The sequence below is a fragment of the Helobdella robusta genome (genome assembly GCF_000326865.2).
Source record: "Helobdella robusta unplaced genomic scaffold HELROscaffold_38, whole genome shotgun sequence".
Classification (NCBI taxonomy): domain Eukaryota; kingdom Metazoa; phylum Annelida; class Clitellata; order Rhynchobdellida; family Glossiphoniidae; genus Helobdella; species Helobdella robusta.
The window spans coordinates 638419-658031 of NW_008704829.1; the positions used below are offsets into that span (position 1 = coordinate 638419).

The 19613-nt window shown below is 34.6% G+C and overlaps 3 protein-coding genes across 3 annotated transcripts; all 3 read right to left on the reverse strand.

The window, feature by feature from the left end:
* Nucleotides 1-3107: 3107 nt before the first annotated feature.
* On the reverse strand, nucleotides 3108-4648 carry HELRODRAFT_176511 (hypothetical protein; the record flags this gene model as incomplete). The annotated part of the gene is made up of 5 exons (XM_009023861.1): nucleotides 3108-3187; nucleotides 3362-3494; nucleotides 3692-3754; nucleotides 3942-4059; nucleotides 4536-4648. 5 exons carry the CDS (start codon nucleotides 4646-4648, stop codon nucleotides 3108-3110), a joined length of 507 nt encoding a protein of 168 aa, XP_009022109.1.
* Nucleotides 4649-5717: 1069 nt separating this feature from the next.
* On the reverse strand, nucleotides 5718-11006 carry HELRODRAFT_192775 (hypothetical protein; the record flags this gene model as incomplete). The annotated part of the gene is made up of 13 exons (XM_009023862.1): nucleotides 5718-5774; nucleotides 6218-6358; nucleotides 6516-6638; nucleotides 6876-7045; nucleotides 7334-7444; nucleotides 7932-7962; nucleotides 8133-8333; nucleotides 8763-8903; nucleotides 9152-9214; nucleotides 9499-9569; nucleotides 9689-9944; nucleotides 10277-10354; nucleotides 11001-11006. 13 exons carry the CDS (start codon nucleotides 11004-11006, stop codon nucleotides 5718-5720), a joined length of 1449 nt encoding a protein of 482 aa, XP_009022110.1.
* Nucleotides 11007-14023: 3017 nt separating this feature from the next.
* On the reverse strand, nucleotides 14024-16203 carry HELRODRAFT_141216 (hypothetical protein; the record flags this gene model as incomplete). Its single annotated transcript, XM_009023863.1, has 5 exons — nucleotides 14024-14176; nucleotides 14806-15007; nucleotides 15083-15237; nucleotides 15808-15952; nucleotides 16142-16203. Coding segments are annotated over 5 exons (717 nt in total), but the record flags the coding sequence as incomplete, so codon positions are not given.
* Between the last annotated feature and the right edge of the window lie 3410 nt (nucleotides 16204-19613).

Sequence of the window (19613 nt, forward strand, 5' to 3'; positions counted from 1 at the left end):
TCAGTCAGTCAGTCAGTCAGTCAGTCAGTCAGTCAGTCAGTCAGTCAGTCAGTCAGTCATTCAGTCAGTCAGTCAGTCAGTCAGTCAGTCAGTCAGTCAGTCAGTCAGTCAGTCAATCAATCAATCAATCAATCAATTAATCAACCAACCAACAAACCAACCAACCAACCAATCAGTCAATCATTCAACCAAACCTACAACCGACCTTTTCTAGCAACTTGGTAGCGGTCTGTCTGTGTTGATCGTATTTGTTCAATCTCATCTGTTTGTCTTCTGCTCTATCCAGTTCATCTGGCAGCTGGCTCGTGCAGATGTTTAATTAAAAATATTAAAAAAAATCGTACACAGATCTAAAACATCATAAATGATTATATAAACACACACAAACACAGACACACACACACACCATCCATTCAACATCCCATTTAAACGGGCAACCAATCACAGTAAAACAACCAAAATACCACCAAAATACCACCAACCACAAAAGGGTACATGTCCACTTTCACTTCTTCCTCCAACAAGGGCACCCTGAACTTCCGGCCCGAAACACTGGAACTCCTCATCTCCAACATCTGGAACCTTCTAGAATTTATGACGTCATCCTCTGTGCAGAGGTCGAACTCCTGTTGGATGTGCTCCAGACGAAAGTAGGCGTGGTTTAGTGGGGAGGAGCCAATCGGCTGGTTGGATTTGTAGATTGATTGGCTGGCTAATTAATTAGTTGATCGATTGGTTTATTGATGATAATTGGTTGATTTAATTGCTGGTTAATTGATTGAATTGATTGCGTCATTTTCGCTATATAAACTTCCCACCAACACATGCACTCCGATATATCAAATAAACACAATCTAGTCTCCACAACTCCGATATATCGAACATTCGAAACACCCACACCTTCATATATCGAACGAGGTTCGAATAGGACGGATCGTTGGGATCAATTTCTGATTGGTTGATCCAGGACCTCATCATCGTGACGTCATCGAGACACGGCATCCCCATGGAGCTTATGACGTCACGTGACATCATGGATCTGGAGGGTGGGGGTGCGTTTTTACGGTGTGAAAAAAATAGATTTTAAAGCGAGTCGAAACTTTTGTTCATTCATTCCTAATGTTAATAATAATTTCTGAGGTGCTAAAATTTAAAAAATAAATGTTTTCAATGTAGAATTGAACATCAGTAAATGAAAAGAAAAAAAAATTCAGAAACTTGTCATAGGCCGACTGGTATCTGCTAAGCATCTTCTTATTGTTGGAATTCTCATCATAGGACCAGACGACAGCCCCGGCAAAGATACCAGACGTGTGTAAGTTCAATCCCCGACTGTTCCTAACTCCTTCGATCGTTATGTTCGTGCCTGTGTTGTGTCATGAGGTGAGTTGGTGACACACACACACATACACACAAACACACATGCACACACACACATACACACAAACACACATGCACACACACACACACACACACACACACAGACATACACATACATACATACGCAAAAAACAACAAATAAGAAAAAAAGAAACAAACAAACAAACACACACGCACGCGCACACATACACACAACACTACTACATACAAACAAGACATAAACAAAGAACACGGCAAAACACTTACACAAACAGACAGACAGACAGATAAGCACACACACACAAACCACTTCCGACACCGGCATGATTGTGATTACTATGCAGCAAGTGAGAGCTGAAGTCGTAATTGATGAGTTGTTTGTTGCTCGTCGTGCAGTTGAACTCGGGCAGGATGGAATACACAGTGCTCATCAGTCTGCCATCCATTCCCGACGCCTCGTATATCTGAAAATTTTGTACGTGTGTGTGTGTGCGTGTGTGTTTGTATGTGTGTAATATAATGGTAATAACTAACAATAGAATTGTATTGTAGTAATTAGTAGTCGTAATTAGTAATATCATAATAGTAATCAGTAAAGTTGTGTGTAAGTAATTAGAGTATAATCATGATTGTAATCAGTAAAGTTGAGTGAAAGTGATTAGAGTATAATTATTGTAGTAATCAGTAAAGTTGAGTGAAAGTGATTAGAGTACAATCATTGTAAAGTTAGTAAAGTTGAGTGAGGTGACCTCAAAAGAAATATTTTCAGGCCAGTGCTGCACGTCTGCTGTCAGTATCTGGCAGAATTTTACGCTAAAATCTGGCTCCATGTTCCTTGAAAGTTCCGAAAGATACGAAAGATAATATTTTATTTTATTATAATGTATTATAATAAATAATTTATTTTATTATAAAATATGGTTTCTATATTAATATTTAGTTATATAAAAATTATTGCCCAAAAAAGCAATATAAGTGGATCAATGAATCAATAAAATCGTCAACATTAAACTTGTCAATAACAACTACAACAACAACATCAACTACAACAACACCAAAAATAACGACAACAACAACAGCAACTACAACAACAACATCAACTACAACAACATCAACTACAACAACAACTACAACAGAAATACAACTATAACAACAGCAACAACAACAACAATCAGCAACGTATCGTCGTTACTTAGTTAAAGTTTTGGAGACTTGTTTCTTGTTATAGAGCACCCGCACAAAACAGCGCCACTTACCCACCTGTGAACGCCTTATCTGCTCCGTCCTCATTAATTAAATCAATTAATTGATTAATTGGGATAATTAAATTAATTAATAATTACCTTATCTATCTTATCTCATATATCCTCATTAATTAAATCAATTAATTGATTAATTGAAATAATTAAATTAATTAATAATAACCTTATCTGTCTTATCTCTTATATCCTCATTAATTAAATCAATTAATTGATTAATTGATATAATTTAATTAATTAATAATAACCTTATCTATTTTATCTCTTATATGTCTTATCTAACAAAATCTAATTAATTTAATTGATTAATTACCTGCGTGTGACGTGTGTATGTGTGTGTGTGTGTATGCATACGTGCATGTGTATGTATATGTGTGTATATGAGCATATATATGTGTGTGTATGTGGGTGTGTATGTGTGTATGCGTGTGTGTATGTGTGTGTGTAGTAATTGTAACAACGACAACCAGCACAACACCACAACCGTCATCACACAACAAACTTCGGACACTGGGCAGTCGGAGTTATAGAGAGGTCATTTGTCAGCAGTGGTGTCAGTTCCGGTTCGCCTGGAATTGGAATAATTGAAAAAATTAAATAATTAAAATCATAATAAAATATAATTAATAATAATAAATAAATAATATTGAATAAAAATTGGCTAAATATATGTATAAAAATATATATATATATATGTAAATATATACATATACAACGCGATCACACGTACACAATGACCTGACCTGGTTTTCTTCTAATTAGGTCAAATTTCTCTAGGACCTCTTTCTTCACGTCTTCCTTAGATTTTAACGTCGGTTTAGTTGGTTTGTTGAGTATCGTCTCGATTATTGTTTCGTTATCTTTAACGAGAAGTTCCTATTTAATGGTTGGCTGTAGATGTTTAAGTCTGTCGTTTCTAGGTTACTAAATTTCATTACAAATTTTCTGTCTATAATTTTACTACATTACCGCGATTACTAATGCTACTACTGTTGCTGCTACTACTACTTACTACTACTAGTTGTAGCACTACTACTACTACAGCTGCTGCTACTGCTGCTACTACAACTAACCTCTGAGTCGTCAAAGTCAACCTTTTTTTTCTTCCTTAAGGCAATCCTTTTTTTCGCCTCTTTCTGCAAAATTTTCCAATTCATTCATCTACTGGCGACTAGATTGACCAAATAACTGACCAACAAACAAACAAACGAACCAACTAATCAGTCATCTATCAAAATAGGCAACCATCTACTAAATAACCAANCAACAAATCAATCAACCAACCAATCTCAATCTCTGTTGTTTCCAGTTGGCTAGCATAACTTTGTATCTACCCATCTCTTCATCCCATTNTTCCTTCAGTTCATCCCAAATTTCCGCGACATCCACTTCCACATCCTCTTCCAGCAGGCGCCTATCCTCTTCCAAGTCGGATTCTTTTCTGCGATAATTTTAAGCCAGATGTGAGAGTATCAGTAGCGAATTTTCGTATCCAAAAAGTTTCCCTTAGCAGAATACAAACAAAAAGTGATGAATTACCAACACACACACACACACACCACACACACACACACACACACACACACACACACACACACATACGCACACACCACACACACACACACAAGTATAGAATGTGCTTGCGACCACATCACACGTTTAACTTTGTAATAAAATTTGGATTGCAGTAGCAAGAGAATCTATCTGCTTTCGAACACTGTGACGGCGAAGCAGAATCAGACGTACTAACCACTGATCTATCACTCAATCACCACAACTTTTCAAAATTATTAAAATATAGTTACAGAAAAAAAATAAATAAATATAAACAAACAAAATTAGGTATAATGAAAGTTGAAATTTATAATAGAAGGAGAATTATTCAGATAACAGAAAAAAAGATATTTAAAAGCAAACTTAAGTATGGAAAGTTTGACTCCGGTCGAGATGAAATTCTGAGTTTTTCTGACATGTCGGATATCTTTCCATAACTGGATTATGTTTTTCAACATCACCCTTTCCAGTTTCATCTCGTCGTTTCTTAACTGTCTCAATTGGCTAATGGATGAATGTATGGTGGGTGTATTGATGGATGGATTGATGGATGGATGGATTGTTGGATGAATAATTGAATGAATGAATGGCTCGATAGTTGGATTGATAGATGAATGAACCGATAGATGAATGGATAGATGGATAGTTGAATGGATAGATGGATAGTTGAATGGATAGAAAGATAGTTGAATAGATGTAGAAAGAGATATATAAATAAATGATTGTTATTAATTGATCGATCGATCGATCGATCGATCGATCGATTGATTGATTGATTGATTGATTGATTGATTGATTGATTGATTGATTGATAGTTGTGCTGATAAAATAATGATAAAAAGATACCGATATACCATGATACGGAATGGTTAAAAAGGTAGAGAACGAGAAGATGAGTGATACACGAAGGATACAAAAAAAGATATACTTTAAAAAATAATGCAATATAAACTACATTATCTCAGATGACAATTTGACCACGGCTGTCCTATCATGTTCAGTCTTTTCGTTAAGCTGGAATAATTTTTTTTAAAATATTGTCAAACATGAACGACAATTTTTGACTTGAAAATTTGTATGTGTGGTGTAAATTTTGCAATTTTCACATGACAACCTAAACTTTTATACCCATCGTATATCACAGATAAAATAAATAATGGTGATAACAAAATTTAAAGTGGGGTTAGACTAGCATCTGTGTAAGAACACCTACACAATATTTAAAAATAATTTTTATAATATGTTTCTCAATCAAACGAACGAACGAACAAACGAATGAACAAATGAAAGAACGAACGAATGAATGAAAGAACAAACGAACGAATGATCAAATGAATAAATTTATTTCTCAATATAGGCTAGTTAAATATCTTTTAAACCTGACAAAACAAGGATTGAAATGAAAAAAAAATTTTTTTCTATTAAATTTGAAATTTCGATTTTGAGATTTTTTTTACAAAATCTAAAAAAATATCCATTAAATGTCGAAGAATAGCAAGTTAAAAGATTTTTTTTTTAATTTGAAAAATTGAAAAATTTGAAAAATTACGAGTTACTTACTTCCTTGCGGGCACGTTCATAAGCGCTTCGAACTGATTTCAACTAAATGAATCATGAAAAAAAGATTTTTTTTTCGTTATTACAAAATTTTTTAATAAATTTCAATAAACTTTTTAGTTTTAACTTATATATTAAGGTAATAGACAATTTAATAAGAATATATCAATGTAATTATAACTAATCAACCAGCCAACCAACCAGCCAGCCAACCAACCAGCCACCCAACCAACCAACCAACAAACCAACACACCAACCAACCAATCAACCAACCAGCCAACCAACCAACAAACCAACACACCAACCAACTAACCAACCAGCCAACCAGCCAAACAACCAACCAACCAGCCAACCAACCAATCAGCCAACCAACCAGCCAACCAGCCAACCAACCAACCAACCAACCAACCAGCCAACCAGCCAACCAACAAACCAACCTTATTAACAAGATACGACACAACTTGGTTCTCCATCTTACTCGTATAGACCTTACATTGCTGTCTCAGCAAAGATGCCAGTACATGCTCCTTTCCAAATAGATGGTGGTGGGTGAACGTAATGCTGTTTATATCTATCTCCAGTCTGAAAAAATCATTCAGGCCTATCTGCCTCTCCACTCCTATAACTGGCTGGAAGTGAAATTTAAAGATTAAAGGTTTAAAGGTTAAAGGTTAAAATTCTCTCATAAATACATATGCTGCTTCAGAGGTATCAATCACTTTCAATGACACACACGCACACACGCACACACGTCATAATCCTACAAAAACGCCACAAATCTTCAACCTTTTGATAATTTGTAACGAAACGCGAATCGTATTCCGGCAGAATATCCAGTTTAAAGTAGATATCCCTCGGCCAGTCCGGTTGACCTATCAGTCTGCCATCATCGCCAAACCATTTCAGTAACTGTGGTGAAGATTATTCTAGTTGTACTATCACAATTAGTAGTAGCTGTAGTGGTAGTAGTAGTAGTAGCAGCAGCAGCAGCAACAGTTGCAAAAATATTTGTAGTAGCAGTAGTAGCAGCAGAAACAGCTGCAGGAATATTTGTAGTAGTAGTAGTAGTAGTAGCAGCAATAGTAATAGAAGTAGCAGTAGTAGCAACAGTAGCAGCCGTATTCAGCAGCCGACTGGCGATCTTACCTTCGCTTTCTTTACCGCATCCATGGCTTCTTCTTCACTGGTTCCGCCCAACTTTTCGACGATCAGTCGGTACTCCATTTTGTTGTAACTTGAGGCGGCCACCAGGGGTTTGCGGGCCACGTAGAAGCCCTCCTCGGCCCAATCGTGAATCATGGAAGGGGGCAGAATGACTGATCGAGTGAGTACTGGTGAATGAATTGGTGGGAAATTGTCGAGTTAGCGAATGGATGGATGGATGGATGGATGAATGAATGATTGATTGAATGGATGGATGAATGAATGATTGAATGGATGGATGGATGAATGAATGAATAAATGAATGAATGAATGAATGAATGAATGAATGAATAAATGAATGAATGAATGAATGAATGAATGAATGAATGAATGAATGAATGAATGCACAAATGAATGAATGAATAATTTAAAGAATTAGCATCATTAAACCACCATCCTACCGGGCAATACTGACGGATACATGTAAACTTTACTCCCCATAACGTCAATGTCTCTCTCTTCAACTAGAGATTGTCCGTAAAAGTAAGGGGCCCAGAAGTACCTTTCGTCTGCTAGATGTGTTTATTGTTGTTATTATTATTTATTATTATTATTTATTATTATTTATTAGTATTATTTATTTTTCATTTTTATCTAAATTTTAGGATCGGCTAAATTGTTTGCATCGTCAACATTCTTTTTACATTTCAATGTTTCAAACATTTGAATGCGTGTAATAGAAGTGGAATGATTACCGAATACAATACGATACGATACGATACGATACGATACGATACGATACGATACGATACGATACAATACAATACAATACAATACAATTTATTACAATATAATACGATACGATGCAATACAATACAATGCAATGCAATACAAAACATAGACCTTACCAACAAAATACACAAATAATACACACACAATACAAGAATGGTACCGATACAGTAGACAAATACAAGAATAAACATACAATACAAAAATAATAGACATAGGTAATACATATACAATACACAAATACATCTGCAACGCGGCCTATATACAAACCTGCATCATCGATTTCTGTATCTTTACCCTCCTAACACAAAATTTAAAAAAAAAATTAATAATAAATAATAATAATAATAACAATAATAATAATAACAATAATAATATGATGATGATAATAAGATTAATAATGATGATAATAAGATTAATAATATTAATAATAGTATGATGATGGGATGGTGGATGGTAAACACAATTTACCTCAGGAACTTCACCAGTAATTTTTTCACCACCACCATCGCCACCGGCAGCAACAACATCACCACGTTTGCCGTCAACTTTGCCAGCTTCATCGCCAGTGCCGCTACCACCAGCAGCAGCAGCAGCAGCTTCACCAGCATCTTTACCGTCAAAAATTTTGAAGAAAAAGTTCATCTGTTCTTCATACGGAGTGTCTTTTAACTGGTTGGTGGTAGTTGGCGGATATTTCGTCAGAATTTTCGGGTAAAATATTCATTTTTAATTTAATTCGAATTCATTTACTAGAATTAAAAGAGTGAGAGAGAGAAGTAGAACGAAAGAGTCAAACAGAGGAATAAAAAGAAAGGGAGAGAGAGAGAGATGCCGAGAAAGAAAAAGAGAGAGAGAGAGAGAGAGAGAGGGAAAGAGGGTTATATAGATTTATATATAGTTATGTAGAGTTATTGATTATATATTATTATATTGTGTTATATACGGTAATATAGATTTATATATAGTTATGTAAAGTTATTGATTATATATAGTTATATAGTGTTATATACGGTTAATAAAACTATATAATAATAATAATAAAACTAAGTAATAATAATATAATAATAATTAATAATTAATAAATTTCAAGCCACGAACTTTCCCATCAGCGGTGAAGAACTTCCTGAAATGTTTCAACTGCATCATCTTCTGCATGATCAACCTCTCCATCATCACGTGCTCCCGCGCGTCGAACCGAACGCGGCTGCTAGAGCCACCGCCACCACCAACGTCTGCGCCCTGCGGTGAGTTATTTAAAAAAAAACAGTGCTATAAAAATTGAATGATAGTTGTTGTGGTTTTGGTGTGATGTCAATAATAGTAAAGTGATGATGGTTGTGGTGGTGATTATGATCGTAGTGATGATGGTGGTGGTGATGATGGTGGTGGTGGGGGGGACGATAGTGGCTGCAGTTCTGCTTGCTGCTGATGAAGCTGCTGACGATGATGGCGATGACGACGACGATGATGATGATTACGTCACTAACATCAACAGATTCGTCAACAGAGACTTGCTTCATACTTTTGTACACGTCATCTTTGGCTTTGTCCTGAGTCACGTGGATGAATGAGTGAATGAATGAGTGAATGAATGAGTGAATAAATGAGTGAATAAATAAATTAATGAATGAATGAAAAAAGTAACAGAAAATGAAAACAGACAAAACACAGAACTCTTTTAAAACACTAATTCAACACAGTGATACAACGTAGCCACAAACAAAACTCTCACGTACACACACAAACACACACACACAAACACACACACACACACAAACACACACACACACACATACAAACGCACACACATACAAGCACACATACGCATTCCTACCTTAGCAGTTTTCAGTGTCTCCAATAATCTATTCCGAACTGATAAGCTGATCGCTGGTTTCTTGGTCGAAACTTTTTAATTATTAATAAAAATGAAAATAACAATAATAATAATAATTATTATTATTATTATAAAAATAATAACAATAATAATAACAACATAAATAATGATAATAATAATAACATAAAACCTGTAGTAGATGCCTCTTGCCTAACCAGAGTTCTTGGTGACATTACTGATGATGACAATCCATCCTTACCAACACTATCACCATCTCTCTTATCATCGCCACCATCACCAACCCATGCAGCGTTATCAGCACCATCCTCATCACCTTTACTGGCTTGTCTCTTATTTTTTTCTAAGTTTACTTTCAGTTGTCTTTGGGCATCTTCGATTTCATCCAGTTCACTAACTTCTTCTAAAGTCTTTGTGGTTTTTCGAAGCTGGAAGAAAGATATAATATTTTTTTCGTTTTTTATGTCTGTGTTGTATTTGTGTGTGTGTGTGTGTGCCTTTGTGCGTATGTGTGTGTGTACGTGTATGTGTGAGTGTGTTTGTTTGAGTGTGTGTGCCTGTGTGTATGAATGTTGTAAAGGACAACAGTCATACACACAGGAATAGTTTCTTCCTACTAAATTACTATTTTATAACACCTTCAGCATTGATTTGTTGTTGTTTTTTTAGAAATTTGTCCAAATTCTTATTTTTAAAAAATTATAAATAATTAAATGGATTAATTTGAAATGAAAATTTAAGCATTAGTACTGAAATTAACCTTGTTTTGAACCTGGGTTCTTTGCCTCTTCAAGTTCAAAAGCAACTTTTCTGAAATTTGTTCATTGCTTGTTGTTGGCTGGTTAGTGCAAAACATTAATCATAAATAAATTATTTTTATTCATTAATATTATTTAGTTAATATGAATAATTAATTTGAAAAAGTTTGAAAATAATTAAAATATTCTGTTTGTGATATTACTTTAAAAAAGTTTTTAAATAATTTCTTGGCTAAATTCAAGATTCAGGCTAAATTAAATAAAGGACCAGGATAAAGCAATAAGGTGTAGTACATAAACCAGACATACTGACTAAAAAATGTATTTCTAATACATTATATAACATATAATAAATATCACTAATACGGTATTTGTGTTAATTATTTTACTATAGGCTCGTCTTATTTAAAAATATTCTTAAACAAGTAAAATAGTACACTGTATAAAATAAAATAAATGATATGAAAAGGTAACATCTAATTTTCTAATCCTAATGTCTCTACTAAGTCTAATCTAATGAATCAAATGTCTCTAATCTAATCTAACAGTTTTAAACTAAATTGCGACAAAATTGGTGGTCATAAATTAAAAACTAACGTAAAACTTATAAAATTTTATATAAACCAATTTCTCAGGGAAAATATCAAATAAGGCCATAAGTAGTTTAAGAAAGATATTTTAAAAATTAAATTTTTAAATTTACAAACTAATTCTAGTACAACTCACCTCCATCATTTGAAATTTTTTTATTAATTTATTTTATTTTTTTTATTTTTCAAATTATTTTAAAACTATTTAAAAAATATTTTATTGATTATTCATTCATTTGATTGAATTTTTTGCCATGTTTGTGTGCGAGCGCTGCATGGCAACCAGTTAACTTTTAAACGTTGCAAGGGACTCAGCAAAGAAAATTTAAAAAATTTAAATTTGGACAGGGTAGGCACCATATAATTAGAATAAAATATTGACGAAATCGCTTCCAGATTCATGCCTAATAGTATAATAAAATTCCTATTCAATGGAATATTCGTTCTCAGTCAAGGAAGTAGATTAAAGATGTTATATAGGTAGCAAGCAGTTAGTTAGTGTTAGTTACCGTTTGTTTCCTGTTTAATTTTTCCAATTTTTGAAATGTAGGTCGTAAATCATTGTCAAGTTTCTTGAATTCAAAACTGAAATTGTTATTTATTTTAAACATGGCAGAACATTTAAGCATGGTAGAACAAAGAAGCTTTTTTCGGTATTCCTATACCATATTCGGGTTCTGAATGCTCAAGTATGCATATCCCGAGTCTCCACAATATTAATTTTTTGTTTGCTTAATGTGAATACTTAGCGGTCATTTAATTAGTTATTACGATCCTCAACTTTTAGAACATTTACACTTTTAGAACATTCACACGAATCCACTCCTTACGCTACGTCTCTTCTATCCTTTCATGATTTGAGTTATACCAATTAATGATACTAATAAAATAAAGCTCAGGAATTACTACAATTGTAAGACAAAATTGGTCTTGAAGAACAACTGCACTCCTAAAGACAATCCTACCTCGAAGCGTAATCATAAAATATATGAATTTAAATGCCCTATTAACGACTGTGCGCGTCAACGGCATTCGTATGTTAGAGCAACGACCACTCCACTATCAAGACGTCTTACAAATCTAGTAAGAAAGTTGAAAAGACAAACTACAAACTGGTTAATGCCAACAATTCGGTAGAACTCATACAATACAGTCCGTTAAAAATCTTTTTCTTACAAAAACTGTTAAACACATCAAAAAAAATTAATTTTGTAAACAAATGCATCCGAAAAAATGTTACACTTGCAATCACATTCACACACACACACACAAAACACAAATAAATATACATACACACGTGCATTAATACATACATACATACATACACAAACAGTAATAAAAACATATAAACTAAATAATAATGCTATTATTATTCTTATTAAGCAGACGAATGTAGCTAGAGGCGTTCAGATGAGAGTCTTCATGTTCCAGTAACAGTTTACCGCTTTTAAGTGTCCTGCCACAAAATCTACACGTCCATGGCGGGGCTAAGAGCGCCTGTTCAAACGCAAAGCTGGTCTCACTGACGACGATAGTAATACTTAAATTATTATTATTACTACTACTTTTATTATTATCATTATTATTACAGGAGTTGTTAATTGTAGTCAAGCCGTTTGCATTACTAATATAGTCGACATCGTTGTTGTCAGTAATATTACAATTGTTATTGTTGTCATTTGTCATATTATTATTGTTGTTGTTATTATTATTTCTATTATTATTAATATTAGATTCGTCATAAGACATATCTCTCTCATCTAAACTTGATTCAACATTATTTGTAGTAGTAGCAGTAGTAGTAGCAGCAGCAGCAGTAGTAGTAGCAGAAGTAGTAGTAGCAGCAGCAGCAGCAGTATTAGTAGTATCAAATGTGTTAGAAGTAGTAGAAGCATTAGTATCAGCAGTTGTAGTATATGTAGTGACTGTAGTAGTAATAGTATCGCCTTTATTAGAGTCATCTTCATTACAACTGCTAGTATTATTATTATTAGTAGTAGTAGTAGTAGCAGTAGTAGTGGTAGTAGTATTTATATTATTATTATTATTTTTATTGTTATTATTATTATTACCATCGTAATCAATAATTGTAACGTTCTTAGTCGTATCGTCCGGAGCAGTATCTTCATCAATAATTTTCACGTCATTACAATCAGCAGTTTCACAGTCATCCCCCTCACCGTCATTACGGTTGTTGTCGTTTTCGGTGACGTCATTACTATCAACCATTCGGCCGTCGTCGTCGTCGTTGTCCTCGCCATCATCGTCGATACATATCACGAAATCCGTGTCGTCGGAATTCATGCTGGGATCGCTTTGGGATTTTCCGAGTTCTGGATCGGTACTTTTGCAATTTGAGGATGATTTTGTGAAATCCGCTGTGCCATTGTTTAAGATGCTTAGGGAGTTTATTGGGTTAAATGTTGCACATACAGTCGAACTGCTGCTACTTTCGCTTACGAATATTACATAATTTTCATCCTTATCATCAGGCTTATCAGACACGTTTCTAGAACTTTCATCCAAATGATCAGAGATCCCCGTCAGACTTGATGCCTGCACGTCTGTCCCTTCCTTGTATACTTCCATTTTAATCACATCACCAACCGTTTTGCCAGAAGTAACCGCAGCAGCGACAGGAAAACAAACATCTTCATTCATGCTCTCTTCCTCATCCAGTTCCACAATTTCTTGCTTAATGTTCAGACTACCCAGCGTCTCATCAGCTGGTTTTTCCAGCAAGTTCTCCAGCTCGTTCAGACCCAAACTTCTGTAGATATCTTCGAGAAAGGCTTGATTGGCGTCGGGAGATGTTTTGAACTCTCCATTAAGAACATTGCCGGGAAGGTTGAAGTGAATCTCGATGTGTAGTTTCAAATCACTCAGGTCGTCACTACTGTAAGTGCAGAACGCACAGTCGATCTTGTGCTGGAGCGTATGATGTCTGAGGTGTGATGCCAGGTGATATCTCTCGGTCGAGATGAATGGACAGTGGATGCAGTTGAAAAACGGAGGTGGGATGAGGACGAACTCATCGGAGCATTCATACATCTTTACGTATAACTCGTTGTTACTGACACAGTCAGCATCCTCTTCGCTGTTCAAGTTCTGCAGTGTGATGCTAGACTGGGTGAATAATAGACTTTCATTAGGAAATTCGTGCAGTCTGCCATGCTGCACCAAGTAGGCCATGCTAGAGGCAGTGTATGTGCAATGCAAGCAGGCATACGTGCGCTTGTAAATGTGCATGGAGATGTGGCGCCTCAAGATTTCGTAGGAGGTGCAGACGAACGGGCATCGGTCACACCTCCACTTCTTGATGTCCACGTCCAACAGGTCACTTGGCTGTTCGGGCTCCACCATCATAGGCGCTGTAATGGATGAGTTTAATGTTACTTTTCGACGAAAAGACATTTAAATTAAATTATGTACGCGACAAAATTTTCTAATTAAGCAAAATAAATCAAAATCAGAATTTACGATAGACTATGAATAGTTTTAATATTTTGCTTTCAGTTTAAGTCATCTGTATTACATTCATAAAAAATATTTAGATTCAATCTAAGTTCAACAAATTTAGTGTTAAACGCATGAATATTAATACCCAGAGGACATTAAATACATTAACTCTGACCTGAAACATAAGCCACAACATTCTGAGCAACCCATGATTCAGTGAAGGATTGGGGCAGGAAGTTTGTGGGGATCTGTTTGTTGTTGGAAACCAGTCTGTGCTTCAGTTTGAGGCCCTCCATGTACTCTTCCAACTCCTCCCGAAGATTCTTCTCCGCCACTGAATCTCTTCTTTGGTAGGAATCCTGCTGCGACTGAGCCACCTGTGGCTGTGGTAGCTGCTGTTCATGCTTCAACATCTGATTCAAACTGTTGGTAGTCTTTTCACCGAGGCTGAAGTTGCTGATACTGTTGCCTAACTTGGGAACATTAGTGTAATGCTTGTTTATGTATTCCTCTGTGTGTACTTTCATGTGTATGTTCAGCCAGCCAACACACTGTGACCCGTACGTACAGAGGTGACATTTAAATTTTGCCCTTTCATTCATGTGCAAGTTCATATGGATCATTAATGTTTTAGATTCTTTACAGTGATAAGGGCAGTATTTACATTTCAATCCATTTTTAACTCTTAGTTCTGTGTTCTCAATTTTAACTGGAGACGAGTACGTTACTGGCAGTTGTTCGGGTTTCTTACTGGGAGACTTGTGTGTCAATTCATGCCTCTTTAGAATTTTCAAGTTGAAAACACCGAACGGGCAGTACTTGCATTTGTATTTGGGCTGGAAGTGAAGCCTCCTATGGTTTAGAAAAATGGACATGCCGATGAAAGTTTTGTAACAGATGGAACACTTGTAGACCTTGTTGCTCAGGTAGTTGTGCTTCACTGGCTTCTGTTTGTTCTTCACTGAGAGGACGTCGGATTCGTCGAGTTCCATTTCACTCTCCGGCGATGATGGATTGTCATCAAAAACCTCGGAAGAGGTTCTGGTGGGTCTCTTATTTGGAGAGATGGCAGTTTCAACAAATGGCAGCCACTTTTCAATGATCTGAGCGTTCTTGCAGACATAATTGATGTGCTGCTTTTGACTGAAATAGGACGTCGAAGTGAAGCTGCAGCTGGAGCACGAGTAATATTTTGTATTTCTGACCTGACTGTCTGTCTCACTTTCTAGCTCGGCTGCTTGCGAAATACATTTCTCCAACTCAGAGCAGGCCTCAATGTCATCTTGCGCGTGGTGCTGATTCAGTATCAAATGTCCTTTCAAGACTTCCCGATGTTGGGTTTTGAACTCACAGTATGTACATTTGTAGAACAAAACTCTGGGAGAATTTGTGCTTTCAAAACTTTTTGAAGATGGTGCTGGTGTTCTGACTGGAATTTCATCAATTTTAAAGTTTTTAATCATATTAGAGGCAGCAGAATCAACTTTGAAATGTTTAAATTTTGACATGTGAACTTTCAGTTGCGTTTCTGTGTTGAAAGAGAAAGAGCATGTGACACACTTGAACCTATTTTTATGATTTGAGATGTAGTAGTTGTGTTTCAGTCTCAGATGCTTCAAGAACATCCTCCTATCAAGGAATGGTCGGATCTCACAGTATGGACATTCCCATGTAACAGCTGCCTGGCTAGAATTACTTTTATTGAAACTGTCTTCTGAACTTGAGTTATTAAAACTTTTGATACTTTCATCTAAATTTGATGAATCCAGGTGTTTCTTTTGATGTCGGAAGACTAATGTCTCGCTAAATGCTGCAAACGAGCAGTGCTCACATTTGAACGGTGCATCAGCTCCGTGGTACCTCATGTGAAACTTCAAACTTTTCTTGCTGTTCGCCTTGAAAGGACAGACAGGGCAGGAAACGAAAAAAGTCTCATCACCTAATACAAAAGATTTTGACTCATTTAACTTTTTCAAATGAACTGACAACAGGTGGAATGGATGATTCATGAATAAATGCATTAAAGTATCCTCCAATATGTCAGTGGTGTACTTGCAAAGTTTGCAAATAAACTGCTGCAAACTTCTTCCAGGTGATTGATCAACAATTAAAACAAAACACTTGGGAGAATGAGTAGTCTGCAAGTGATCAAAACAGTTCTCCTCTTTAATGGTGGCCCACAGACAAAATTTACAAGTCAAAATAGTTTTCTGAGTTGAACTGTATTTAAAAAAGACTGATTTCACAAATTTAATGACTCTGGAATCAGTGCTAGGTGTATTTGGGGTATAAACTTTAGCAAACTCTTCAATGATACTCGTGAGGACGCTTCTTTTGACAAAATGATTCTTGCAGTGCGTGTTTCTTTTGTACTTATTAGGGGAGATGTAATCGCAGAAGCTGCATGGATGAACTTTCAAATTGTGGACGATGACTTTGTGGAAAGTTAGTTCCCGGTACATCTCAGCCTTGTACTGGCAGATGTCGCAAAAAAAATTACCTTTTTTAAGAATTCGATTCATCTTTTTGTTTTGAATGATTAATTATTTGATTGGATATCTAAAGATTGGTCCTAATTTTATTTCAAGAAATTATAATATTATGCAAAAAAAGAGACGACGATAAGCTCAAAAAGTGAAATTCTAAACAATGAAACGAAATTCCATAGAACAATAAGTCCAGAACAACAACCTCTCATCATACAATCACTCGTCGCCAGTAGTTTGAAATAATTTGCCAGAGAGAGCTCATAAAATGCCCTCCATATTATGCAATTGCAATGCAATACTGGAATCATGTAAAATATTTGATTATATTTCAGTCAGGAAACCAGGGCTTCGAACCGTAATTTTTTTCGTTCCGGTTTTCGGTTTCGGTTCGACTAACAAAATATATTTCGGTTCAGTTCCGGTTTTCGTTCCAGATAAAATTTCGGTTCGGTTCCGGTTATCGGTTCAGTTCCGGGAAACGTTTTTGCCCATCAAAGTTATTAAATTTTGTAAATGGTCATCACAATCCTACTGGCGCAAATTTGTAAAGCAAAGTAAAGAACACTTATAAAATGATGTAAAATTATTGATAAGAAGCCAAATTAATTTTCAATTTTAATAAAAAATTTTAAATTAAAAATTCCGTAACAAATAATTCTGAATGCAATAATCACGAAACTTAGCGAAAAAAAATTAATTATCTTCCAGACAAGAAATAAAAATTGAATTTCTTTGACATTACGTGGTGGAGCGCGCTAATAAATTTGCGGGCAAATATATTTAATTAATTATATTTAATTGCGTTTTTGTAAATGTTGCCAGTATTGCGTGTATCGGATATTCTAGTTATTGACATATCATTGTTAATTAAATTTCAACTCATTAAGAAACTATTAGTCATGAATTTTTTAAGTTTCTAAATATACAAAAAAATGTGTTCAAATATTTTTTAGCCAGCAAATGGAAACAAAGTATAAAAATGCATAACATTTCTCAGAAAACAAAAGTATAACGGCTTCGAACCGGAACGTTATTTTTTTCGTTCCGGTTTTCGGTTTCGGTTCAGCAAGCAAAAAATATTTCGGTTCAGTTCCGAGTTTCGTTCCGGTTTTCGGTTTCGGTTCGGCAAGCAAAAAATATTTCGGTTCAGTTCCGAGTTTCGTTCCGGCTAAAATATCGGTTTATTCCGGTTTTCGGTTTTGGTTCTGTTCCGGTTCGAAGCCCTGCAGGAAACTACATGCCATTCATCCTTGTAGAGGTTTTACAATCAATCAATCAATCAATCAATCAATCAATCAATCAATCAATCAATCAATCAATCAATCAATCAATCAATCATTTTCGAGTGGACTTTTATAGTTGAAACCATATATAGCTTGAATTTGTAACTGCCTGCTAACAAACTACAAATTAAATTAGAATAAGCTGTCCTTTTTTAAGAAATGAATAAAACGTTTTAAACAATTTTTTTCCAGCTTTCGTAATACCAACATGGAAGCCCAATAGAGAGAAAACGCCAAAAAAACAAACATATATAGGCTATGTATATGATGATACTTTAACAAGTAAAACATTCAACAAAAATTTTCAGTAAACACGGGAGAATTGACAAATCGGATATATATATGTGTGTGTGTTGTGTTTATATGTGGGTATTTATGTGAGTGTGTGCGTTTGTGGGAATGTGTGTGTGTGTTGAGTGTGTGTGCGTGATAAACTTTTGAATGAAAAAACATAACAGCACAACAAAAATCGTTAAATAATGGACGATACAATGATTTATTATTATTATTATTTCTTGATTATGATACACAATGAGGCTCATGAATATTCAAATTATTTATTCTTATTAAACAAACTAAAGGACTGAAAAATACGAATAAATTAACATAACTAATTGATTAACATGTCGACGAATTAACATAATTAATGGATTAATATACTAACAAATTAATGTATTAATATAACAGTTATACAAAACGCGATGCAAAAAACCGTACCGGCTAAAAAACAAAAAAAAACAACTAAATAAATGAATATAAAAACGATAATATAAACATCGAGAGGTTTTGAATAGACGGACGATAAGCAAAATCAAAATAGTAAAATTTTAGAACAAAAATTGAACTATAGCACTTCAGCTCAAAGTTTACTTGCGTCATTGTATGATCCAATCACACGCAATCCATAATCAATATTCATCTGTCAGTTATAGATGTGGAAAATATAATGAATGAATTAATGAATAAACGAATGAATGTATGAATTAATGAATGAATTAATCAAACTATGAATAAATGAATGGATGAATCAATCAATCAATCAATCAATGGATGAATGAATGAATGTGCGACTCTTGCTCCCAGCAAAGTTTATAGCAAAAAAGAACAGAAACAATCTCAGTCTGCTGAAACAACGAACCATGAAAAACGAACGAAACAAAATCAGAAAGCAATCAACAACTCATTTGCTACTAATCAGCAGAGATATGCAAATTAATTTTTTTATCTATGCTAATTAACTTTTATATCTATGCTAATTAATTTTTATATCTATGCTAATTAACTTTTATATCTATGCTAATTAACTTTTATATCTATGCTAATTAATTTTTATATCTATGCTAATTAACTTTTATATCTTTGCTAATTAACTTTTATATTTATGCTAATTGACTTTTATATCTATGCTAATTACTTTGAATGAATAAATAAATTGAAAGTTAATTAGCATAGATATAAAAATTAATTAGCCCAGATAATCAAATAACACATAAAATCACTAAAAAAAGACATTGGCAA